At 53.2% G+C, this 26,279-nt stretch overlaps 1 protein-coding gene across 2 annotated transcripts in view; it reads right to left on the reverse strand.

The window, feature by feature from the left end:
* The window catches only part of MPRIP (myosin phosphatase Rho interacting protein), a 78,138-nt gene that overhangs the window by 20,536 nt on the left and 31,323 nt on the right, over positions 1 to 26,279 (reverse strand). Inside the window, exons 4-13 of one of the 2 annotated variants that reach the window (XM_084270967.1) lie at positions 23,920 to 24,071; positions 20,922 to 21,006; positions 17,128 to 17,338; positions 16,022 to 16,181; positions 9,602 to 9,743; positions 8,956 to 9,072; positions 6,317 to 6,373; positions 4,893 to 4,961; positions 4,570 to 4,659; positions 4,005 to 4,114 (exon numbers count right to left, since the gene is read on the reverse strand). In XM_084270967.1, the coding sequence (XP_084127093.1) occupies positions 4,005 to 4,114; positions 4,570 to 4,659; positions 4,893 to 4,961; positions 6,317 to 6,373; positions 8,956 to 9,072; positions 9,602 to 9,743; positions 16,022 to 16,181; positions 17,128 to 17,338; positions 20,922 to 21,006; positions 23,920 to 24,071 (1,193 nt within the window). Of the gene's footprint in view, positions 1 to 4,004; positions 4,115 to 4,569; positions 4,660 to 4,892; positions 4,962 to 6,316; positions 6,374 to 8,955; positions 9,073 to 9,601; positions 9,744 to 15,664; positions 16,182 to 17,127; positions 17,339 to 20,921; positions 21,007 to 23,919; positions 24,072 to 26,279 lie in introns of both variants that reach the window. The other variant, XM_084270966.1, reaches the window with a different exon arrangement.

A 26,279-nucleotide genomic window follows, 5' to 3' on the forward strand; every position in this document is an offset into this window, starting at 1 on the left:
CCTCCCCATCTGTGGGGACCCATGCACACATGCTGGTGGATGTGGCCATAGTCACGTGCTTACAGAGAGGATGCCACTAGTTCCACCAAAGTCAGCCTGGCTTCAGAGCTGCGGGGCAGAGAAGCACAGAGCAACTCCCAGAGGTCATGAGTTGACAGGAGGATGGTTTTCCTCAAGCCTGGCAAAGTCAGGGTATTAATGGGTCAAAAACTTCTCCGTGCCACTGTCTGCACTGAAGGCACAGATCTCCCTTGGGGAAGCCAGCCTTGCAGCACAGGGGCTGTATGCTGTACGTGCTGCTGTCGGTGCAGCAAGGAGAGCCAGAGTTATTCAACACACCGCGGGAGTCACTGCAGATGCTGATTTCTCAAGCAAGGAATGATTTTTAGTGCTGAGTTAGAAGGCGGTGGGGTGTGGGTGGAGACATACTCATCAAGCAGGGAAAGTTAATTGGGGAAGGCAGTATCGTATCCAACCTATGGATAATCCGTAATGCAGGATTAGCTTATTATACGTAGACATGCCAGCCTGGTAACATGCAGATCAAAATTAAAAGAGAAAATAGCAGTGTGCTAAGTTTGCAGAAGCCTGTCCCGAGGGAGTGGCAGGCATTTGCTGAAGTCCCTTTCCTCCCAGAAGCCCCCAAGATGCCTCCTGAGGCACAGCCCTGCTGCTCAGTCTGACTCCTGGCTCTCCCTGCTTTCAGTACAACCACAGCATCCCCTCGGGATCCAGCCATCAGCACAGCCTCAACAAGCTTTCTGGAAAGGCACAGCAGGAAGAGCTGGAAAGCAGCTCCCCACGCCCTTTGCTGCAGGCAAAACACTGCTAACAGGTCTCTGACCCACAGGACCACGTGCACCAAAACTGCTGTGACCGGGCTGGAGCAGCAGCACAGCTTCTCCTCCCACCTTGGTAACACACCCCAGGCTCCCGCAGCCAGCAACCTCATGTATGTGCATGTGCCCAAAACAAAGAATGGAGCAGAAGAGATGACTCTGCATGGGTCCAGGGCTAGTATCTTCCGATGCACTCTCATCTTCCAATGTATTTTCATCCACGGCCACACCACAGGCTCAGTAGAGCTGGGTTTTAAGAAACTGGCCATTACAGGCTAAAACCAGCTCGCAGATAATTCCTTCTTCAGCTCTGTCACTTGCAGCTAATAAAATAAACCCAAAAGGCACCACAATGAAACCTCCTTGCTCCTCAACCATTAGAAGATACTGCATGACTTCAAAGCCAGGCGCTCAATCTGGAGCCAGTTAGCGATTACAGCTGCATTTTCAGTAAGTAAAGCGGGGATGAGATAGAGCCTTTCAAATGGAGAAGAGTGCCAGGAAAACAAGGGGGGTCTGGGGCGCCTCAGCCGTTGTTGTGAGGCAGAAATTAGGCTGCTTTAAATAACACGTGGAAGAATCTCAGCATTTCTAGAGATGACATTTCTCGCAAGCTCATTTCTCCTCTGCTGCTTTCCAAAGGGCACAGGATGTGTGTCAGGAAGCGGAGGGATGGCCGCTGGGAACGGAGTTAAGAGACTCAGAAGACTGACCTGAAGTTTCTCATTTTATCTCCCACAAGTGGCCCCTGGCTATTAATTCTGCTCAAACGTTTCACGTCTCCTCCATCCCAGACAAATTAATTCACATCACATGGGAGGTGGGGTCTTTGCCTCTCAGTGGTATTTATAGGTCAAACCAAAGTGTTTTTAAGACGGGTGGCTGTGGAAGCAGTGGAAGCTGTAAGCTGAGCACACTGCTGCGGTGTGCAAGGACATGAAGGCTGCAGGGAACTGGGGGGACACTGGGAAACTCAGCCTCACCAGGCTGAGCAAGGACCCAGTGCTGAAGCAGCTACCTGCTTTCTTGTGGGTATTTTCTATCTGCATGGTCATCGTTGGCAGAGTGTAATTACTGCCTCAGGAGATGGCAGGGCACTGCTGAGGGCAGGGAGCGGTGCAGCAGTTGCCCCCCTCCCCAGGTGCTGACACACAGAGCGATATAAACAGTAAGCAGGACTTGAGTAATCCGGAAAGCATGTGCTTGGCTCAGTGGAGATGTGGAGTGGGTTATCGAGACGTGGCAGAGGGCTGCAGGAGTGTGTGGAATCAGGCCAGCCCCGGGGACAGGGCAAACACTGCCACCCTCCCAGCACGGCTGAGCACCCAGACTAACATATCCTGGCCATGCTGTGCAGGTATTTGCCACCTCTCCACCATGAGCCTTTGTCAGTCTGTCCTTTGGCTTTCCAACAGTCCTGTCCACAAGCCATTCCCGGCATGTGGATGTTAATGATGTGCCTGAAGCCAGGTGGGATGGGCTGGGATACCCACACACAGAGTGAAGGGCTTGTGAGCAGGTGCCAGGTGAACACAGCCCCCTTCACGCACAGTGCAGCCCCTCAGCTCACAGCAACACCTTCCCAGCAATGCTGGCTAACCCACGCCAGACTCTAACCTATCTGAAACCTGTGTGGTGAAAAACAACAGAAGTGCACATATAATTCCCCTTTTGCCCAGCTCAGGATTGAGATTCCTGGTCTATTTATGCAGCACAACAAGTTACTGCCCAACTGCTACCTGTGCTTGGACCCTCTCACTGGGGTAAGCCAAGTCAAACCACTTTGTGGGCTCAGAGCAGATGCAGAGCACAGGACTATCGTGCCACAGTAACCTGTTAGGCTATAAATATATCTGGGTCTTTAAAGAGAGCGAGGTCCCCTCAACTTTTCTTGGTCTTCATCTTCGTATCTAGTCACATCGGAAGATACCAGTGTGGGGAAATCAAGTGTCAAGACCACGTTGCTTCTTCCCTTCTCTCTGGCTTTGATTAAAAGAAAAAAAAAAAGAAGAAAAAAAAAAAAAGGGAGGGGGGGGAAAAAAGAAAAGAAAGAAAAATAAATGGAAACCGCAGGACTTCCCATCCGAGGTGCAGAAAAGGAGGAGCATGCAGTGAATCACGAGATATACAAACCACAGAACGTTAATACAGGAGAGAACACAGTTTTCCAACCTGGGCTTCAGCACGGATAGTTTCAAAGAGAAGTTTTTCCTGGGATTGCATGGAAATCAAACATACAGAGGAGTGAGGAGAGAGGTGGCTTCCCCGAGACCCCCGTGAGATCCACCAGAGCTCGGGCAGGGCTGGGAAAAGGTGGCTGAATGCCAAGCAGGATAAGGTAGGAAAGACTGGAGCATCTCCAGGTCAACAGCACCGGGTGAGAAGAGCCATTCCACCAATGTGGGGACAAACCTGGCAAAAACCTGCTCGTTGCAGCTACAGTAAGGACAGGAGATGGAGTTAATGGTGTGGCCGTGTCCACGAAGCCTGTAAGAGGTGGCCTGTACGAGTGTGGCTGGCGCAGTTAGCTGTGAGGAGGTCAAACACCCTTTACCCGCAGCTGCAAGCGCTCACAGAAGGTATTCTGTGAAGCAGGGGGTCCCTTCCTCTGGCACTGACGGCAGGAGGAGACGCAAGCGTTACTAACGCGTAAGGGGAAGCTGCTGCAGCAGCTATCTGGAAGATCAAAGGAGGAGGGAAGACGATTCGGCAGCTGGAGTTTAAAATATATCAGAGCCAAGCAGCTTCTCAATTGAACCCTGGGCTTGTGCTGCCGTGACCCATGGAAGGGATGGGCAGCTCGTGCTGAACAGTAGCCAGAGGAAAGGGAGAACCCAGCACAACTGAATCCAAGTGGTTTCACAATACCTGATGGGAATCCAGAGGAGCCTTGATATAGGAACAGTATTTCATATTCCTATGCATAAATTAAAGCCACATTTTCAACCCTCTTTGAAATCTGCACACATAAGAGTAACTTGGTGTATCAGCATCCCCACAAAACGTATCCAAATTAAGCCCACAGAGAGGGATGTGAGAAAGAGCCACAGCTTCCAGGAATGGAGATGAATGGATAGGCTCAGGAAGAGGAAAGAAAGGATAAAGGAAGAGTTACTCCTGCATAGCAAACCAGACAACCACGGGGCTGTTAAACTCCCCCTTTACCTTGTGACATCAGGAGCAGTGGTGGGGCGAACGTGCTTCATGATGGTCTGGATCCAGTTGCGGCGAATGCCTGATGTCATGGCAGAGAGGGTGAACTCCCCTTCCTTCGTCTAAGGAGAGAGGAGAACTGTCTCAGAACAGCTGACCCCACCCAGTGGCACCTTCCCGCTCCCCCAACACCACCCTGCACCCACCCCTGAGCACCCAGTACTGGGACACTGCTTGCTGGCTGCACAGAGGCTGTACCCAGCCTCTCCACCCTGCCGCCCATTCATGGTGGGAATTAAGTGTTCCTCAGTGATCAGGCTAGTTTTGCTGTAGCTGAGACCTCAGGGCTGAGCCAAAACCTTCTTCTCCCCTTCATCTTTTGTGAACCAAACAACTGTTTCTCAAACCCAAGGCCATAGCTCTCCAGAGCACAGCAGGGGATGCAGCATGATCTCTCTCTGGTGTTTGGGGGAGATGTTTCCCTTGCCAAAGAAAAGCATCCTCAAGCAGCAGCCCAGCATGAGCAACCCCAACTGCCTTGCAGCCGGCCTCTTCCTCCTCCCCACATTTTCCTTACATGGATCTGGAAGCCATAGTTTCGCTGAACCGGGTACTCAGTAACATCATAGCACGTTGACAGATCGATTTCTCCATCTAGGTCAGCTGCCTGGAGAGGGGGGGAGAGGTAAAATAAGCTGGAATGCTTTGCAAACCCAACGTGTGGTGAGCTCGTGAGGAGGCAGGCAGCTGGTCTCTGAGAAGCACAAAGCCACAAAGAGAAACTGATGCTCCAGGGCCTCAGCACTGGGGAAGACCATCTGCCCGGGGTCAGTTTGGGAGCGCTTGGGGCTCACCTGGGTGTGGAGAGATGGGCTGAATGCTGATAGGGAAGACACTTACCTCCTCTGCCACTGAATCCCGGTAGTATCTGAGGCTCTGGTCAGTCAGCACAAACCAGTGCTTCTTCCACTAGGAAACAACCAAGACAGGGAAGTTACAATCTCACTCCTTTCCCACCAGCAGAGCCCAGACATCACAGGTCACCCAGCAGAGACACAGCTCACAGCACCTCCCTTCCCAGCTCCACACCCAGCATCACTGAGAGACCCTCTTGGGATGAAGGGGAGACCCAAATGGGCAGCAATGCAAAGGACACTGTGATGGTTTGCACTGCCAGGACCCTGCTCTCCCCAGTGCTGCTGGAGCACCGGATCCTCTGCAGCACCAACCCTGCATGTGATGGTGAAACAGTGCCAGAGCCACGAGGGTAGACAGAGCTTTCCCATAAGCTCCACTGGCAAGATGATGCTTTTAGCAGCTGCACTTAAGGCCTTGGAGGGATTAAAAAAAACCCCAAAACAAACCCAAAAAGTAGTAAAACATTCCTGTTTTATCCACAGTACCTAGAAATTGAGTTGGAGCCTATTCCTGGCCCTTGCTCTATACAAATACACCTTCTGCACACTCCCAGCAAGGAACAGGCTTATCCAAAGCAGCTTTTGCTTAATAAAGGACTCGCTCCAGCAGCTCATTCTCCCTCTGGCTGCCTACAGACCTGCCCTCGGCCCCAGGACCCAAGGCACCAGCAGGTACCTGCAGCAGAGCCCAGGCCATGGTGGTGCTCACACCTGTGGGTGAGTCGCCCTTGGTTTTGGGCTGGGCAGCAAGGAAAAGAAATCCAGGGAAGGGGCAGTTTGCAAACAGCCACACCAGTGCCCATCTCTAATGCTTGGATAAAGCAGCACATCCCACATCCCTCCGGGAATGGACAGGAAGAAAGCAGCTGCTTCTTTCAGTGCCAACTCAGAGACATTTATTCCTTTCTTGGCCTTGCCATTTCCCTGGCACTCAGGAGACCTTATCTGAGGCTCATTACTGATGCCAAAAAGGTTGCTGGGTCACAAGGGAGATGAGACTAATAGAGAATGGGAACATGAAACCAGTGCTGCTATCCAAGCTGCCCTGGCTCCCTAGAAACCCAAGACACGATATCCAGCTGTGGGGCTTTTAAACCTCCTCCCAGCTATTCCTGCTCCAAAACAAACACTGTTTGCACAGGGCTTGCACACAACACTGCTGCCTAGCTCCAGAGCTCTACAAATTCCCTGTCACTGCTCTGCCCAAGCACCTACACCTAGTTTCTCCCACCTGGAGCCAGTCCAATACCGATCTGCCGTGTGAGGACATCAGAGCTTCATCAGCACCAAGAGCGCAGCCCCACGCACAGCCTGTGCTGCCCTGGGACGTGGGACTAGGTGTCAGCTCCCAGAAACCAGGACCTACCACAGCACTGAAGACCGTTGCAAAGGGCAGAGCAGACTCACCTGCCCATCCTCGTACTGCTTTGTCAACCAGCCCTTCTTGAAGTTCAGCAGGTCAGGCTGCAAGAAAGGAGAGAGGCAATGAGAGGGAAGGGAAGAGGCGTCTGTGTCTGTGCCCAGAAGACAACAGCAGCAGCTTGATAAAACACAGTGCAGCAGTGAGAGACCAACAACAGTTAAACTCACAGAATCATAGAAATAGTTCAGGGTGGAAGAGACATTTAAAGGTCATCCCATCCAAATTGGATCATTATACTGTGTTGTGGCTAAATGTACAGTTTATTTAGCCTGTCTCTTCCTAGCACTTCTTTTGTGATTTCCTACAGCTACACCAGCATTACAGAGGAAAGAGCAGACAGGAATTGGTAAAACCACAGGCCATTTTGTCTATTATATATTACAAAGGACAAACTACGTGCTATTGATGCAAGGCTGCAGGTTTCACAACAAAACTGAGTTCCCAAGGCTGGAAATTCAGGGAATCCCAGTGCTGCACCACCCAAACGACACCTGCTCTTTCCTCCAAAGCGCGTGCATCAGGATGTGGAAGCTCTGAGAAAAGCAATGAAGCCAGCGTGGGATAACTCCCACCAGCCCTTCCTCTCACCCTGCCCATGCGCAGGGAAGGATGTGGTGGAAATGCTTTCACTCCCTCGAGGCTGAGCTCCTCCAGCTGCTCCATGTGCTGCAGAGCGGAGGAGGAAAGGACAGCAAAGTGTGAGATGCAGCTGTAGCGACTGGAAAGGGCTATAGCAAGGGGAGCGATGGAAAACTGGGGTCTGGAAGCCTATTTAACCAAACCTATGCTGTGGGACAGCACATCCCCCATCTGAGTGTACCCACCACGGCAGGAACCCAGCCCTGCTCCACAAAAACAGTGGGGAAAGTAAATGCCACCTTGCTCTTCCCAAATTCCTAGAGAATCCGAGGAGGGAGTAGACAGATGCCAGCCCGAGCAGCCCTGACTGTGATGTAGCTGCGGGCAATAAACCCACTGAACCCCACCAGGGCCTGTTGATGAGGCAGTGATAAGCCACTAAAAGCCTGTACAGAAAATTGCCTTTGTAATGACTACATCCTTCTCTGAAGCAGGTTTATGAGAGATGGGCATCCTCAGCCCTAATTCCCTGAGACCACGATATCGCTTGCCTGCTCCTCCTTTGCTGAAGTGCAGGTGGGATCATGCTTCCAGATCTGGGTCCTGTTTAAGCTCTTACTTGTACAACCAGAGAGCATTAAGTAAATCATCTGCATTTTGCATCAAAAATAACTGGATCCCAATCCTGCACTTTGCAGAGAAGGGAAAGGGAAGAACTGCAAGTGTTGCAGTTGCTCATGGGCTTGTTATTCATCAGCTGGGAAGAAGCACAGTGCAAGAATCTTCTGCAAAAGCACATAAACCCCTCCTTAGGAGCACTCATGATACTTTACTACACTTCCTAGTTTATTTAAAATGTAAGCAAAGGTATAGAAGCAGCCAGAAGGGAAGGAGGCTGCTGAGCAGTACTGCACGTGTGTTAGACTGGGCTGCAGTGAGACACTGCAGAAGCCCCCAGAGCAGGATGTTTCCCCTGCAGAGCCCACTCCTCCACAGAAACCCCTCTGCTTTCCTCTGAGCAGGAGACAGTGCAGGCTTTGCCCTGAGCTGCAAAGCTGCTGAAACATGTCAAGTTTGGAAAGAGCTGCCACTGGAGGATGTAGCCATCAGAAACCAAAACCAGATGAAGCACTTGATGGAAGAGATCCCCACGCAGCACAAGCCACAGCTCTTGCTGTAACCCACTGAGCCTAACACGGGATGAACTCCATCAGCTTCCACCTGACAGATCACGGATCTGATCTGACACAGCAAACCCGACAGGCAGGGGAGAGTCTTGCAATCATGACTGCAAGGCAGAAGGCACGTGAGTTTTTCTTACATTGCTACTTTTATATCAGGAAAGGCACAACAAAGGTCTATCTGATGCAAGGAAAAAGGTTTTCTTCCCACTGACTGCATGATTCCTTGCCTTCGTTAGATGATGTGCATAGCCACTTCACGTGCACTTCTTGCACCTTTTCACTGCCACCAAGAATTTAAAAGTCACTCTTGTGCCTGTAGAAGTCTATGTTTAAAGCTACTACAGAAACACTACCCTACTGGATTTTTCTGAGAACTCCTTTAACAGCAGCTGTCCATCCATGAAAAATGCATCTCATATTTACAGTGGCTGTGTAATCTTTTCAAGAGATTAACAAGTGTATTTATTTTGTTCCTACAAAAGGGTGGTGAGCGAGAGGAGAGCAGTTAGTGTTTATTCTGTACTGTTTGCCTCCAGGTCTGGTGAGCATTTGAAATATGCAAAGGGAGGAGAGCTCAGGTTGAGCCCTTCCTCGCAGCCTCTGTCTCACTGACACCCACTTGTGACTGCACAGACATCACTCAAGCATCATGAGAAAGCCAGGACACGTGTTCGCTCTCCTTACCACGCCAAGCGTGAAGTGTGAGGCCAAGTCACTGAAACAGGCTCCCAGTAAGAGCATAGCCTGTGCCCTACATGCTGGCTACGGGGAAAGCAGCCCAGTAAAGCTTCACCGGACCTGCCTGGGAAGGGCCTCTCACATCCTCCCCCAAGGCAGAGGACACGGCCCCAGTGGCTCACCGTCATAGAGGACTCTGTGGACCTTCTGTCCAGTGACTTTGCCCGGCGATGCGGGGACAGAGGAGACGCAGACACATCCAGGATGGAGCCCACAGCTGCACCTTCACAAGTGAAGTCCTGTGTAAATAGCGTTAGCCCAGATCAGCGCAGAAACTAGGACAGCAAGTCCCATTCTCTTGGCTCGTGGCATAAAAATTGGCATATTTAAGGGGCATCTCTGGCTCAGAACACATCTTATTTCATTGACAATACATCTTTTCCAGCCTCTCAGGCATTACTTTGTTCCCAATATAACTAAGCACAACTGGGACTCCGAAGCCTGCCTGTTTCTTTTGTTACTACAGCCCATCCTGGTGTGTCCTGCCATGCCAGATCTGAAGTTTCCCCTCTGTTTTGGAGGACTGAGAGCAGCCAGCCTGATTTTCCACCCTGATCTGCAGCTGGGCCATGGGAGCAGAGCAGCAAGCAGCGAACCTGCATGGACTCAGCACACACAGCGGTTTGGCTCCTGCGCAAGCCTGCCTATGACTCCAGATCCCTTGCTCCACCCAGGGACAAAATACAGCTAAACCCTACATCCTGGGCTGCTGGATCCCAGGTGCCATCCTCCAAACCCCCACCATGAGACTTTGGCTGAGCAGCTTACCCGCTTCCGTGGGAAAACCCTCTTCTCGCTCCTGCCCTGCCGCGTCTCGCTGGAGAGGGCAGCGCCAGCCGGCACGTTCGTTTCCATGTGTTCTGCGTTCTCAATATCTAATGCCTCAAATTTTTCAATTACCTGGGATCTCCTGGAAAACAGAGAGAAAAGGGAAACCAGAGCCAGTTTAAACACAAGAACGGCAACTCAGCTGAGCTGTACAATCCCCCACATTTAAGGCTGCAGAATTGCTCGACCTGTTCATGCACACCTGGCTTTCGGTCCCTGTTTCTCTGCAAGCTCCAGCGTGCATAATCCAGGGCAAAACACCCTGATTTGACATGCACCACTTTACCTGTAGCCAAAGTGGGAAAACCCTCATGCTACTCAGCCCCACAAATATTTTCTCCTCAAATACCTAGAAAACCCTCACAAAACCAGCAATAATGTTTTATTTGTAAATTTTACAGACCTTTGAGAAGCAGAGATTACTGAGAAGCTTTGGCCTAAGCTCTCTCTTTACTCTCTAGCACTGCAGCTATCAGTGGCTCCCCAGGCCACAGAGCAGAGACACAGCAGACCAAGCTGGGCTGCAGAGGTAGTGGGTACCTGCAGGTCACCCTGTGCGGTCACCGCAATGGATACCCTGTAAAACTCAGCCCCACATGGGTAAGGTCCACAGGATTGCACAGAGGGTAGAGTGGCCATAGGTGCCTCCAGGTCTGGCTCGCAGGGTGTGTGAGCTGGAGCCATGAGGAGATGAGAAGAACCCTGTGCAGGCACTGCAGGGCATCCCCTGCAAAACCCCAGGGCTCTACCCTCCTCTTAAACCAGTCTGCAAATCCAAAATGGACAGCAGGGAGCACAATGGGCTCTCAGACACCATCTTGGTGGCCCATCACACCATGGCACACATGTCTGAGGATGGAGGAGAATTATAAAGAAACGTGGATGGAGCAGGAGCCAACCCCAGATCAAATCCAAATGGGATGCTCCCAAGAAGGAGCAAACAACAGGCCTTTGCTGGTGGAATTAAAAGCACAGTTTCCATATTAAAAGCTGCTTGCTGACCCACAGGAGAGGAAATACTGGAATTTTCAAAGGGCCTGCTGGTGTCTAAGTTTGCATGCCCAGGGCTTCGGGCAAGTATCAACCTCAGGTCTTTAATCACAACCTGAGAACGTGAAGCAATAACCCACCACCAACACACACGCCAGGTGAGCTCCAAGCTGTGAGGTTTAAAGCTCAATTTCAAACTTCCCCAGAAAATTCAATCCGGGCGGGTTCTTGACACAGAATTTGGATCCACACATGCCACAACTAAACCTGGGGCTCCCCACTCTGTGTGAGCTTTGAATGTGCATGAAAATCACAACAGCAACCATATGCAGGGAAACAGGTTATCCCCAAACCCCCTTTTTAACACCTCCCACAAAAAGGAACAGCAGGTTAAGGACTCAAAAAAACATGAGATGTTCTGTTTTCAACCAACATTTTGAACCAAATTCCATAAATGAGACGATCTGAGCACATCACAACCCCCAGCGGGCTGGGCCCCCCCCCCCCACTGCTGCTCAGAGACAGGCTGCCAGGACCGGGCACTGAAACCCACAACCAAAAAGGAAGGGACAAAATTGGTGGGGAAGACTTTGCTTTGTAAATTCAGACGTGTCTGATGATTTCATGGGACGTCTCTTCAGCCCCTGCTGCCTCCCAGTTTGCAGACTGGGAGTGGGCAGACCCCGGGGTTGTGCAGAACTCCCAATCCCCCTGGGATGTTCTGCTCATGAGATGTCCATTCAGGTAAGCCAGCCTGCAGAGTATAAATCCACCCACAGACTGGGGAACTGTTTTAGAGTCACAGTTTTTTAACCCTTTTTACACTGGTCCAGCCTTCTCTGAGTCTCAGTTTAGGAGGGAGTAAGAGGTCCATGAATTAACATTGTTTGTGCCCTATCAGGTGAAGGTCTGAAGAAAAACAAATCAGGAGAAAAATAAATAAATAAAAACCCAACCAAAAAAAAAAACCACCCCATAAAACAAAATCAAAAGCAGGTTGATTTCTCATGAAAGGGGCTGCACCACCAGGTTGTTCTACGGCTTGAGATTGAGATGAGATGGTAGCGAAGCAGGCGAAGTAAAGGCGGACACGTCACACAGCAACACAGCAGGAGAAGGTGGAGAGCAACAAGACCTGGAAGAAAACAAGGCTGGAAAATGAATGAACAGAAGAGGAAATCGTATATCTGCATCTACATACAAAACAAAATCAAAATCATTCCAGTAATTCGGCATTGAAAAAAGGAGGAGAAAAAAATAAATCACTGCAACCAAATCACAGCCCCAAGGGTTAATTAATATCACCCCGATTCCAGGAAAGGATCATTTCTATTTTACCCATTAGCTCAACATGTCAGAGAGGTTACTGCTAGAGATCTTGGGGGGACAGGGAGGGGAAAGGGAAGGGAAGGGCTCTCCTCTCCTCCCCACCGAGCAGAGGAGAGCTGCTCCCTCTGAACAGCAGCTCTGTGTTGACAAAACAAGGCTGCAGACAGGTATGAAGGAGAAGCAGCGTTGTGAAAGCTGCGGTGCCATTCAGTGCTTTCTCACCCACAAAGCTCATCCCAAGGAGCTCCTGGGCCATGCAGGCTGTGTTAATCTTTTCCAGGCCACTAAACCTGAGCTGCAGATCTCTGCTGTTAGGTGGAGGGGTGTGTGAGGTGGGAAGGAAAGCTATAGACCAGCATGAGCTACCATTAAAGTGATTTTCTTCGATTGGAAGAAAGGGCTTGTTTTTATTGGATTCATTCATTATTGAACAGCAAGAAAGACAGCGAGTGTCAGGAAAAGGAAGAGGAATTTCCCCAAAAGGTCCAACAAAAATGAAGAGAATAGTTAGAAAAGAAAAAAAACAACTACACTTGGGAGAGCAGGCACTGCTCTCTCTGGGTAGAAGCAGCATTCAGAGCAGATCCTTACATCTCAAGAAGCTCCAGAGAAGGAATTTGAGAAAGAAAAGTCTTTACAGCAATTTCAAGCAGCTCTGTTATTTATTGAGGCCAGAAATACTCCTCAGCCCCCCTGACCACACTCCTACAGCAGATCTGGCAGACGCCACAGCAGATTCTTGCCAGCAGAACGTGGGGTCAACTGGGAAAGCCGTGGTTTTAGAGGCTGCATCCCTGGAAGCGTGCAAGAAAAGCCAGGTTTGCCAACCCGAAATCCCAGTGCTCCCCAGGAAGCTGCAGGAGATGGGTAAGCCTGGAGCCACACACCCAGAGGAAGGGGCTTTGGGTCTCTGCACCCCCAAGGACTCCCCACCCCATGGTGGTCTCCTTCCCAAAGCTGCTAACACCTTCCCGAGATGTGCCAGGATTTATCCCCACAGCTGCAGAGCTCCACTGGGATCTGGGAATCAGCATCCCTGCAGCCCTCTCTGCTGTGATTCTGTGTTCAAAACAGGCTTCAAGATTTATCCACAGGGTTTCCAAAGAGCTGCTCCTGCTCCTTCACCCTAAGGATGGGTCTGAGCCTGGAGACTGGACACACAGCTTGACCTCTCCAGACACAGACCCTCTCCCCCAGTGAGTTGGGCCCCCCTGTGAGATGCCAAGAGTGTGGTGCTGGCATCCCCATCCTGCCACATGCCAGCAGAGGGAACTCAAACTCCGCTGCTCTGCCACGAGTGCCAAAATCATGGTGATTATCTCCTGTCTTCTGATTCATGCTTCTGAGCTGCTGTGAGCTCAGACGTCTGCACGGGGTGTGGAGCTGGCGTCAGGTATAAATAAATGGTCAACATGGAAAATTTCCAGCCCAGTCCTGGACATAAGTCATGTAAGATCTCCTACTATAAGGAAGTAGGAGAAGCCTGAAAAACAGCTTTACCTGGAGCTAAGCCTTACAGGTGTGTCGCTCAGGATGCAGCACTGGATACCTAAAATAATTCTTTCCCATCCATAGCTCTGACACCCCCACTGATCTATGGTGGGTGAATGGAAAAGGGGAGGAAGAACTGAAAATACCAACAGAACCAGAGCAATTTCATCTGGCTGCACTGAGAAGTGAAAGGCTGGTTGGAATGCCCAGTTGGCACCTATGGGGTTGGCATGTAGGCAAGCGTTCACAGATGTGTTAGTGGGTTACTGGGAAGGATTATTAGAAATCGTGTTAAACCCAGGGGGGAAAAGCTGACCCCACAGCATGGAAGTGAGTTATTGGATTTGCTCAACCTCAGACAGCGCAGCCTGAGCTCGGAGGAAAATGAGAGGGATATATGGACCAAATAAACTCAAATTTTAAAAGCAGCCAAGCCAAGCTGAGCAGAGTGCTGGTGAATGTTAATTCTCTGGTGCAACGCTGGCCTGTCTCTCCGTGCCCTGGTGAGTCCACCCAAGCTTCAGGACGTACGACCTCTCCACACATGCCACATGCACATGCCAATTCCCAGGTTACCAGAGGAGTAAGCAAATGTGCCTGTCCCCTAAACACTGCCCACTGAGCCGTCCCTGCTTGTGGCACACTCCTCCAGCACCACTGGCTGGATCTCCAGCCAAACCCTGGGCAGCTGGGGACTCCTTGCCCATCACTCCTCTCCCAGCTTCCATGGTGCAGCACCCGATCCTCTCCTTACACCCATCCTGCTCTGACAAAGGCCCTTAGCTGACCAAGGGGGATTTTTGCCCATGCTGATAAAGCAATGAAAACCTGTTAACAGCCCCAGGAGCCCAGCTGGGCTGGGAAAAACAACTTTCCCTGGGAAAAGGTGCTCATCAGCAGGCGATGAGTGGGGCTGACACAAAAAAAGAAGGATGCAGCAGCATCCTCTCTAGGGCCCTGTTATCTGCCTGCAAATCTGCTCCTCCCTGTCCACAGCTGGCACATCCAGCTCAGTGCCAGATCCCCATGCTGAACAATTCCCTTGCCTCCCCCCAAGCTGGAGCAAAGCAAGTTGGCACCAGAGGAACATGCTGTCCTCTCATGCTGGGGCAGGCGCTGGCCAGAGTGTCCTGTGCAAGCAAACCCAGTGGGCACACGATCTCACCCACACTTGGACCATCACTGCACCAGTTCAGCCTGAAAATCAGCAGTCGCCAGCCCTTCTTCAGCACTGTCCCCAGCCAGGATGGCCAGTGCAGCATCCCTCTCCTCCCATCCAATTCCCAAGGCAAACCTGCGCTCTTCTCCTACATCCCCAGCCTGGCACTCACTGTGCACGCTGCCAAGGATGGGCTGGGTTTGGCATCCTTCTGCCAAGCAGTGGCACCGACATAAAGCTGTGCCGCCCTCCTCAAACCCACTCCCAGCTCTTGGCGTGAGGAAGCCAGGCTGGAAAACAGTCCTTTAGGGGCTGGGAAGGAACTGAGAAGTGCCTGCTGAAACTGTGCAAGAGAGAACATGCCCGGAGGAAAACCAGGGCAAGAAAAATCAGACTGGCAGGCGGCCCTCTCGCCTGGGGCCCGTCTCCCGGTTTGCTCTGCTGCCCTCATAGCACAAATGTGTCTCTCCCAGGGCAAGCCGAGCCCGTCCTTCACCCTGCCCAGAGAGCAGCAAGCAGGCTGGTGCAGGGGCGCGTGCCCACGCCCTCCCTGTCCTCCTCCTCCACACTAAGCCGTTTTGCAGCCCGCTGCGCCCTGCCTGGGCGCTGCACCCGCCTCTCCTCTTCCAGATTAATGCCGTGACATTTTGAAACCTCTCTCAGCTCATTAGGCAGTTGCGTAACACACCCGGCTCTAACACCCTTCAGAAAGCTAACCTAATTAATGGTGCCAGCTGCCAGCATGGGCAGCGCTGGGGAGGGTGGGATCGCTCGCTAAGATGGCCATCAAATATCACCCACCTCAACCAGTTGGTCCCCAGAGCAGCCAGGCAGGGTGACATGTGCCCGCTGGCACTGCTAAGGACATCTCTCTGCCTAGTTGGTGTGGATGGGTGCCCTTAAACCCAGGAGCACTGTAATACGAAGGGGTTTCACCCTGCAAATACTGCCTGCTCCATCAGAGGCTGCGGCAGGGACCCAGCCTCGCCGCCACTGCTAGCATGCAAGGAGGAGATCAGCCACTCATCCCTTACCTTCTCTCATTGCCAAAGAGCCGGGCCACTTCTTCTCTCCCAGGGCTACGGGCCCGGGTTCTCCGCTCTAGCCGCTTCCTCTCCACCTGGAAGGCCTCACGATTACTGATCCTAATGGCCTTGGGAACGTCGGCCAGGGTGGTGTACTGCCGGCTGGCTTTAAAAGAAAGGGGACGCCCCGATTTTTCAGCTCCCCTTCCTACATCTCTGCTGTTGGAGTCCTTGTGCATGGGGCAACTGCTCTTCGAGTCCAAGGAGTTCAGAGAGAAGCTGTGAATCACTCGGTCGCCTGATCGGGTACCTGGGGAAGGAAAGGGCTGGGCATGCTCCTGTGAGGGCGATTTGGGATAACTGTACCTGTTGTTTGGGGTGCTGGGGCTGGGCGGGCTCGGCGGGGGTGGCAGCTGCTGCTCTTCCAGCTTCGAGTCTTGCTTGGTCTTCTCCAAGGAAAAGTACCCGCTCTCGACACGTGTCTTCCGCCCGCAATCTATCCGGTCCCCATTCATGGAGCTCTCATCTAGGGGACAGAGAGGTCACCATGTTTGGTTTCAAGTCTGAGTTCTGTTTTTTAACCGAAAAAAAAAGCCTTGATTCCATTCAGAACAGGGCAGGAAACAAGAGCAGAAATGGTCTGGGCCCCAGCCCCATGCTGTGCCACATTTCACCCTTGACTTTTCCACTCTGACCACCCTTAGTGCCCACAGAGATGGTGTGATAGTCTGCAGGGAGCTGGGGATGCTGGTCCAGCCCTTAGATTGGGCTTGCATGGTTAAAAGACCTAAACCTTCAAACCAAGAAACAGGTGACTACAGTTACCACTCTGCACCCATTTCCATCCCTGTTCTTCCCAGACCAGCATCGACCACAGCTCCACAGGCACAAGGCGACGGACACTGTGCTCCTGGCAGTGGGGAGCAGGCAGAAAGCATCCCTTATCCGAGTGGGGAGATAGAGGAAATGGCTGCAGCGTGTGGGACCTGTCCATGGCTCTGGCAGGAAAAGTCCCCAGCCCCTATTGTTCCAGTGAGAACAATGCCACGGCCCCGGCGCCTTCCAGGGACTCATCAGGGAGACCAAATGTAAACAGGGCCCTGACGCAGGGGCTGGAGGAGGAAGCAGTGCTCAGGGCTTGGCAGCTCTGACAGCAGAGCACAGCATGGCCCCACGGCTTCTGGGTGCCCCAGGCAGGGATACAGCAGGACTAGAAAAGGCCCCTTTCCCCTGGGCTGTGTGGTTTTCCAGCAAGTCATTCAATTTTTTTTCCTTCCTGAACTCCAGACAGTAAGATCTCGCCTGGGTCCCCACATAACACAGCACAGATGGAGGCTGCCTCCCCCTCCTTGATGGGATACCCTGGGAACCAAGTCCATGGAACACTTTTCCCTGTATGGTGTTTTTTTGCTGGCTCAGCTGCCTGAACCAGGTCACCACAGCATCACATCAGTGCTGTCCCTGTCCCTCACCTTCCTTGCTGTCCAGCACAGGATCCTTCAGGGAGCTGGCAGCCCCAGCCTGGCCTTGCACTGGGCTCTGCGCCGGGGTGATGCTGCTGCCGCCGTCTGCTTGGTCTTTGCCCCTCATTTCTTCCTGCCAAAGTGTTGACTTGGTGGCAGGTACCTTCTCTGCACTGGGGATGTTGCTGCTGGTCACAGCCATCTTAGCAGGACCGGGCTCCTAAAGAGAATGGGGAGACAGCAAGGTTAGAGGGGTTTGCCCCAGCTCTGCACCCAGGGTCCCCAGGGGGCTGTCCCCAGAGGTCCCTCATGGCTTGGGTGCTGCCCACAACTCATAAATAAAAAATCCAGCTGAAGGACACGGGATAGAAGAGAAAATGAATTCCCTGCCACCAGCAGCTGCGTTGTTGGTTTGTCGTTGCTGGTTTGCTATGGGCCACTGATAAAAAGAATAAACCCCAACCAGTGCTGCTTTGGTTACCCAACAGGCCACTTCTTTCAAAGAGGAAATGCATTGCACAGAGCTAAAGCTCACTAGCTCAACGCTATTTTAAAACAATACCCATCATCTCAGACACTTCTCTAGCTAACACAGGGGGCTGGAGTCCATCAGATGACAATGCCATTTTGGTGGCCACAGCCCAGGCTGCCCCAGTTCAGTGCACGGCCCAGAAGAGGCAGCAGCTTTCACATCTTGCTTAGGGTTTGTCTGTGTTCACTACCAGATGTTTTGCTGTTGTCATATTAAGCTTCTGCATTAACAGATTATTTTCCTTAAAGCCACCAATAAATCAATGACAATTAACCCCTCCTCCAAAGTCTCTGGACTGTGGGAAGCTTCCAGGCTGCTTGTTCCCTTTCCACAGGGCAGGGGGAATTCAGGAGTGCCTGAGCTGGGGACATGAGCTGCGTAGAGCATCCCTTCTGTCCCTGCTTCCCACATCAGAGGAGCTGCCAGTGGGTTTTAGCCCTGCACCTCCAAATCAGCATTTGCAGGGCTGCGCCAGAGCCAGCGGGGTCCTGGCTCCGTGCATAGCCACAACAAGCAGCAAATGACCTCAATTTAAAAAACAACAAACACCCTTGGAAAATTTGCACTAAAGGAATGCAGCATTGGAGGTAAACGATCCAGAGTTCACAGGCATCCTGCTCAAAGAGATGCCACTTGAGCAGGGGTCAGACCAGATCATCTCCAAGGGCCCTTCCACCATCAGCCACTCTCCCAGTCACTGATCCGAAAGCCCAAAGCTAATCGTCAGCTCAGGATATATGTTATTATACATTCCTTATGCACACCCCCGCAGTGTATTTAATCAGGCAGAGGCACGAGGGCCAAAAACCCAGGCTATAAGCAAGCAGGCAAATTAAATCTCTGCCTCTCAGTGACACGAACAGCTCCAGAAAGAAGCGTGCACCAAAATCAGCAAAAGCAGCATGAGGTGCGCCTGGGCACGCTCTGCTCACCCGAGCCTGCTGCACCCCTCTGCAAATCTACCCTGCAACACAGGGCCACACCTCAAATCCCACATTTCAACCCCAAATCTTAGTTTCCCAGGGACAGCAGGCAGGCAAAGGCAGCAAGATCAGTCTCTTCCCAGTGCCGGCACTGCTCTGCCAGAGCATGGCAAAAGCTGCAGGAGAAACCTGCCCTTTTCCTCCTAAGACACAACGTGCTTGCAAAGCAAAGGTGAAAGCACCTCTTGGATTGCACCTAACGACTCCTGTCCAAAAATCTGCAGTTGGAGCAGTGTTCCCAGCTCAGCCTGCAGTGATTTTGCAGGGAGGAAATGATGGGGGAGCTGAAAATGGCCCTGATGCCCCAGGAGTGCCTGGCTGCCGCCAAGCTCTGCTGTAGCCCAGACAAGGAAAAACTCTGTGGGAGCGAGCAAAAGCAGAACTAGCCATTGTTTTAAGCTAAAGGTGTCCATCCCCCACAAGGGGATCTCAGACATGATCCACTGCCGGATTAGCAGGCAGCTGTCTTTAGAAAGAGATCAGGCTTTCTCCACCAGCACACAGACAGTGAGCTGAACAGCAGCCAACTTGAGGAGAAGGCCTTTCACAGAGGGGGATTTGGTGCTGATTTTGCCCTCAGCATCCTCTCTCCTTTCCCAGACCTGCATCAGCACAATTCAGGAGAAAGAGGGAAGATGCTGCTTTTGCCTTTGCAGGTTGCTCACAAGCACCCAGCGCAGGGCAGCACACATCAGACAGCAGGTCCCACACTGAGGTTGGTTTTCTAAAGTGAATTTGAGTCTTTTTCTGGTGCCTCAGGGCAAGGAACAATGGGATGGAGAGGGTGGAAGGAGTGTAGTAAGCAGTTGGAGCATGGAGCAGGGTGGTCTGCCCCAAGCCAAGGTGGGGAAAAGTGCCATGAGGCTCCATGCTCACCCCATCCCCAAGCACCTGGGGAGCCCGTCTGCCCACGGGGAGCCAGCATCCTTCCCACAGACGCTTCCCTTATTTGGTGCTCAGGAGCTCAGATCCTGTACGGTTTCCAAGAAGTTGCCATGGTGATGAAATGTAACCCAGAATGATGTTTTTCTGGCTCTGCGCCCCTTCTCCTCTCTGTCCCGTCCCCCTCCTGAACCCAGCCTGGGTTTAGTGTTGTGCAAGGGATGGGGTGAGCATCCCTTCCCTGCTTCATCACCTCGTTGGGGTGCCCTGAATGTGACAGCCCCTGCGTGGGGTTTGAAGACAAGCAACTGCAACACGTCAGCTCTTGGCCACAGAGTATCTTCCTTACTGCATCACCAGAGCCAGCACTTGAGGGGCTGTGATGACCCCAGCCCTTGCCAGAGGGTGGCTCAGACTTCCAGCTCGCTGCACAGAAAAAGATCATCTTCCACCCAACATTTTTGCCCATTGCCCAGAACCTCTTTAACCAGCAGAGTGGTGGGAACTTGATTCAATCAAACTAAGTACAAACCCCACCTAACTGCCCGGTCTGCACCAGGCCCATCCTGGGGACTTTACTGAAGAGAACCTGAAAACTGGGGTTCAGGGGAGCCCCGATGCCATTTTCAGTCCCCCAGTGCCACAGGCTGTCTTGGCCAGAGGAACCCTCCCAGCCTGCCCCCCGCAGCGGTGGGATGCGTGCCGGGAGGTCAGGCAGCCTCAGGGACATGGTTGTTCTCAGCCCCGGCGAGGGACGAGGGTGGCCTCGGGGTCATGTTCCCCATCTGTGGGATTCTCCCCCACTCTGGCCACGTGGGAGCCCAGCAGGAACGAGTGAGTCACAGCCAGCCCTGCTTTTTACCATTTATAGTCACAGCGAGCACGAAGCCACCGCCGGGTCCCTGGAGAGCCCGGCTCCGGCCCCCGGAGCTCCCAGCCTGGCCCTGGCCTTTAGTATTTTCCTTTCATTCCCATTATCTCTTGGGTCATCTCAAAGGGGGTAACTGGAGCCAGATAGAATTTCAGGCTGTTTCTGCTGAAATGGCCCATGAACAGCCGGCACCCCTCCCTGGTGTCCCCCCGCTGAGGGACTGTGTGCTCCCGGGACAGCGTGTGCAGGGCTGGTGCCACAAGACAGTGCCTGGGGGGTGAAACGTGGCCCCAAAGCAGACAGAAAAGCAGCAGCAGCAGCATGTGACCCCCAGAATTAATTCACTCTGTCCTGCTGCCCTGGCTCACCCTGGTTCTCACCCTCCACGCAGGCAGCACCATGGGGAGCTGGCAGCCCACTGGCCTGGCTGGTTTGGGCAGGGGGTGGGGGGTGTCTTCTCTGGGAGCAGAGCAATGCCATGACACTGAAAGGGAGGCAAGGGATGGGGTGACAGTGTGTGTGTCCCTGGGGTTACCTGGGGAGTTGGGGGCTCTACCTTCCTCTTCTTCTTCTGATTCTGCTTGTTCGTCCTCGGATAGACTATCAGCATCTCCAGCCACCTGCAAGCAGAGAAAGCACAAGGTGAGGGATGTGCTGAAGGGCAGCACACAGGGATGAGAGTGACAGTCACACTCTGTTATAGGGATGTAACACAGCTTCCCACGGGCTGCAAACCCTAAAGCTGTTGTTCCCCCACACTGCTCTGACTACACTGCTGCCCCATCCCACCTCTGGGGCAGGCTGCCTGCAAACTCCAGAGATGGAGCACCCACATTTCACCTCTAAGCCCAGCCTTCCAGGGTTTGTAACACGGCTATAAACACAGCCCCAAGCTGGAGGTGGGCAAATGGAGGAGCTCAGCTTCTCCAGCCTGGTCAGGATCAATGTAAATGGTACCCAGAAATCGTCTCAACCAGCTCCTGGGGGAAAAATGTGCCTGGACAGGCAGGAAGGAGGGATGAGCCCAGCGTGCTTTGGCTCAAACCCCACTCACTGCAAGAGTGAGGCCACGGCCAAGGCTGACACAGGACAGGGATTCACAGATCCTGAATGACAGCCGAAAGGGACAGAGGCTCCAGCAGGACCTTACCCCCTCAGCGATGCCAGCGCCTGCACACTGCACACAAAGCACTTTTGTCCAAGACAGAGCAGTGTGAACTTGGCATTGAGAAGTCCACCCACTGCACAAGTTGCTTGTTTGGGGGACCCTCCCATGCTCTCCCGCAACAGCCTGCTGACCTGCCCCTGCATCTCTGTGAACTCCACAGGGATCTGTGGACTGCTGGGAAACATTCCTGCCTCAGATGTCCCTGCTTCCCTCTCCTGTTCCCCCCACTTTGTACGCTGCTGCTGTAAAGCGTTTGGAGATGACCACATCAAGTGGGTTTTGGTTAAGCAATAAATGCCAGAAGCATGCAACAAACGTAAAACAAATTCTCCCCTGGCTGGGGAGATCTTCCTGTCGTGCTGCAACTGCATCTGAAACCCGCCTGGCTCAGCCCCAGCCTGTGACTGCTTTGGGATGATTAATGCTTGCAGTCAGGAGCAAACGCGCTGCTTCAAAATCCAGCGCCAGGCCAATGAACAATAAATCAGCCCCACCTTGCTCTGCAATGCCTCTCCCTCCTGCACGGCAGGCAGGACCAGCCACAAAAGGCAGAGCTGTGAACCTGAGAGAGGGGAGAGGGGGAAGAGAGCAGGACGTGGAGGGTGGCCATGCTTTGGGGCAGAACCATTGCTCCTGCCTTGGTGAGAGGAGCTGGCTCCCCCATGCTATATTTGCCCTGGGTCTTTGCATCCCAACCCCGCAGCCAGTGCAACCCCATCACTGCAAACGGGGCCTGGGGGAAGCTCTGCTGCTGGAGGACAGGTCTCCTGACCCATGGAAGTGCACAGAAGAGGATTCACCCATGCTCATGTGTCTCAGTAGAGCAGGGAAGTTTTAACACATAAAAACACGTATCTGATCAAAATCCCAAGCTCTTGGTAGAAAAAAGCCCATTTCAACCAGTATTAACCAAAATGGGGGGAGTGACAACCAAAGAAAATGCCTGGGAATAGATCATCTCAACAGAAAGCCCTGACTGTGCTGCCAGGGCTCGGGCAAGCAGGAGATGCTGTGGGAAAGAGCAAGCTCTTCATCCCTTCAACTTTCTGCTCTGCTTTCAAATGTCAACAAATGTTGGGAGCAAGGCACTGAGCTTCAGACATCCCATGTGGGAAATGCTCACAGACAAACAGCAGCACTGTCATGGTCCATCACTGCATGCTGGTGGCATGGCTCTGCACCCTCACCAGCATGTGAGTGATGGACAAGGATCTTTCTAGGTCACCATCTGAGACCTGGAGTTGGGAAATCTACCGTGATTTGCTCATTTTAGTGGTCTAATCTTCAGTGTTGCTGAGCAACTGCATCCCAGCGGCAGGCACTCCTATGAGTGATGATATTTTAATCAAACTTGGAGGTCAGACACTCCACTGGGACCAAGGGGGTGGGCTGTAGCCACCCCCTCTGCCAGCCTGCCTGCAAGGAGCAAGCAGGGCAAGGTAGGCGCTGCAAAGGCGGGCGAGTCCGAATGGGGACAGGGTAAATGCAGAGCAGTCAGCCCCAGGAAGCCACATCTGCCAAGAGATGGATGAGAACCAGAGGGCATACGGCACTCAGGGTCAGACATGTCATCCCCAGGACTGGGGCTGAGTGTCAGATTGGATGCTGTCCTAAAACACTGCACTGTGGACCCAGCAGCTCCAACCCCATCCTGGGGTTCACCTGGTGGCCAAGCTTCTTCCACAGGCCAGTCAATAGGTGCTTTCTGTTGGTGCTTAAACAGCCCTGGCCAGCACAGGAGCACCTCAGCATCCCACACACACTCCAGTGTAGCTCAGCTTACTCCCAAGGGTAAATGCCACTGGGAGTGTTGCTCTGAAGTAGGGAGCAGGATATTGCCCAACTGCAGACAACAAAGCTGACCTGAAATCGGTAGCCTTCCTAAGTACCCAGTGACTCAGTAGCATCTCAGCCTGGCCAAGGCTCCCAGCAAGGGCTGAGCTTCTTTGAACACTGCTCTAAGAGGTGTCTGGCATGTGGGAAAGCCTCAGGCTCCAGCCTGGCACGGTGGAGCACACGCACTAGGTGTGGAGGAAGGACTTCAATCACCCACCACTGCACAGGTCCACACTGAAGCCAGTGCTCACACCACATATCTGGTGGCTCAGGGCGTGCTCAGGCCCCTGCTCTGCTGTAGGTGATGGCAGGGGAAAGAAACCCCACCTTTGCCAAAAAGGCAGAGAAGACTGGAGCTGAGTGTGAGGGAGCAGCTACACCTGTCCCCCAGGACTGTCCCTGTCACAGCGGGCTGTGCTTGTCACTCAGTGCTCAGCCTGGGTATGCACTGCCACACACAGAGCCTTGGGCCAGGTCATCCTCCCAGCTGAAGAGCCCCACAGCAGCTTGGGCCTGGACCTGCACTCACCCGCTGATGATCTCCTTGTTCTCAGCCCGGATGAAGTGCTCCTTCTCTGGTGTCAGGATGCACAAGGAGAACTTCTGCCCTGTCCGGCTCTCCCCATCCACCACATCTGTGCACTGGTTCATGTTGATGGTGCCCTGTGGAAGGGTTGTCGGCTGCAAGAGGAAGAAGGGAGGAGGAATGTTTAAGCAGAGAAGAGCAGGTGAGTGCAGAATTGAGCCTTAAAACCTCTCCTGGCAGACACCAAGATCCTACACACCAAGATGCTCTGCCCACAAGTACATAGATCCATCCATACACCATCCTGGCACACAACAAAGCCCGTGCTGCACATCTGCAGACACAGACCAGCAGGCTCTGTCTCTTGCCAGCCCAGTCTGCCACTCTCAGCAAGACCCTTCTCCTATACCACATGCCCAAGGAAGGATGGCTGCCCTGCTGTAACACAGGGACACCAAGGGAAGGCACTGAGTGGACAGCTTTGGGAAGGCAGGATGGCACCAGGGACAGGCACTACAGACAGACAGACAGGCAGGCCAGGTCCTTCCCATTGAAGTCAACATAACATGGAACTTGCCAGGAAGGGACTGCAGCATGGAAGGGACTTTGTCTGTCTGACAGCCTTCACAAACACAGCATCACCTCCCAGACCCCCTGCTCCAAGCAGACACAGCAGAGTGGAACAGACAGTGCCCCCCTGGCCTGAGGGGACACACAGGGACCCAGAAGGGTGTCAGCACTGACAAGAGCTGACAGGTCCATCTGTAACAGGGCTGGCTCATCCGATTACAGCACAGCCACCCGTTCCTGGTGCATGGCACCCACAGCCTTCCCTCCCTCAGCAGTGATGCCATGTCTCCCCCATCCCCAGCCTGCCTGTGTCCCACCAGGCTCAGTGACACAGGGGTCCCCCCTGCATCCCGGTGTGAACCTGCCCCTGGGACATAAATGACTGGGCAGAGGGACCCCTCCAAGCTGCCAACAGCACTGAAGAAGCACCCAAAGCAGCCTGCAGCCACCTCCTCGCCCTGCCAAAGCTTCCTTGTGCCCTCCAGATGGCCAGACCAATAGGGAGATGGATTTTTGGCAGATGCTGTTAAGGTTTTTACCATGGAAACTGGCTCCCCTGCCAGTAAACCCTGTCAAAAGTAGCCTGTATCATACAAAATAGGGGCAGCGCTCCACGGCCCCAGTGTGCTACTGGAAACTCACATCAGCTCCCTGAAGCTCCCAGTTTACCCAATCTGCAGGCCATGGGAAACAGCTTCTGTCCCCAGGAAAAGGGCTTTCCCTGCAGTCAGGAGGGTCCTACAACAGCCCAGTGGTGGCATGGAGCCATCACGGGTGCTGCAGCATTGGTGCCCAGCACGGGCACACGAACGGGGCCGGTTGTACATCAGGGACACCAAAACCTCCTCTTTTCCCTCACAGAAACCAGCCTCAGCATCCACAGCCCCAGGGGACGGAGGAAGGGAAAGGAAAGCAGAGCCCAGCCCCCGGCACGGTGCATCCAGAGCCGCCCGCCCGGCACCACCGCGGGTAGTCGGCTGTAAGAGGATTTTTTGTCTTAAGACAACAAAAATAAACCCCAGCTTTCCGGAAGCTATAAAAACCCAACGGAAAAACTTTCTCCTGCTCCAAGTGGAGTCTTGGAAACGTTTTTGTCTCGTTGGCCTTCAGCACAGCCAAGGCCTCCAGGAGTGCAAGGGCTGGGTCCAACCCCCTTCCCAACCCAGAGCATTTTTGCACCGGGAAACACAACCAGGACAGGGGAAAAAGGGGATGAAGGTAGTTGCAGGAGCCCCAGTGCCTCGCAGGGACCCTGGGCCACTTGGTTCCTCTTGCCACAGATACCCCTTGACGCCCTGGGAGGCTTTGCTAGGATTTGGCAGGGAGCTGAAACAGGAGGAGAAGAGGAGATGGCTCCCTGTGAAACCCGCCTGCTCTCCTCCCTCTTTAACCCCACGGCAGCGTCGAGGGCGGCTTCCCCCGCCGCTCACACCCAGACCTGACCCAAGCACGCCCGGAGCGGAGGAGCCGGTTTGGGGCCCCCACACTGTCACGCCAGCGCTGTGAAGTGGTTTTGCCACGCACCCCTCCTTGCGAGGGGGAACACAGTCCAACACACGGGGTACCTGTCCACTACTGTGCCTCTGAGCTGGGATGGCAGGAGAGGGGCTGCAAGCAAAGCTGGGACTGCTCCCCACTCGTGTCCGCAGCTGGGGACAAGGAGAGGCCCCAGGGGTGAGCCCTCCACCCCTCAGCAGTCCCCCTGCACCCCAAAAACTCTCAGCAACAGATAAAACAACTGACCTGCAGAATGGCTCACTCAGGATGCAAATTCCTTTACACCTATTTGTTTC

This window comes from Gallinula chloropus, assembly GCF_964237585.1.
Source record: "Gallinula chloropus genome assembly, chromosome: 15".
Taxonomy (NCBI): domain Eukaryota; kingdom Metazoa; phylum Chordata; class Aves; order Gruiformes; family Rallidae; genus Gallinula; species Gallinula chloropus.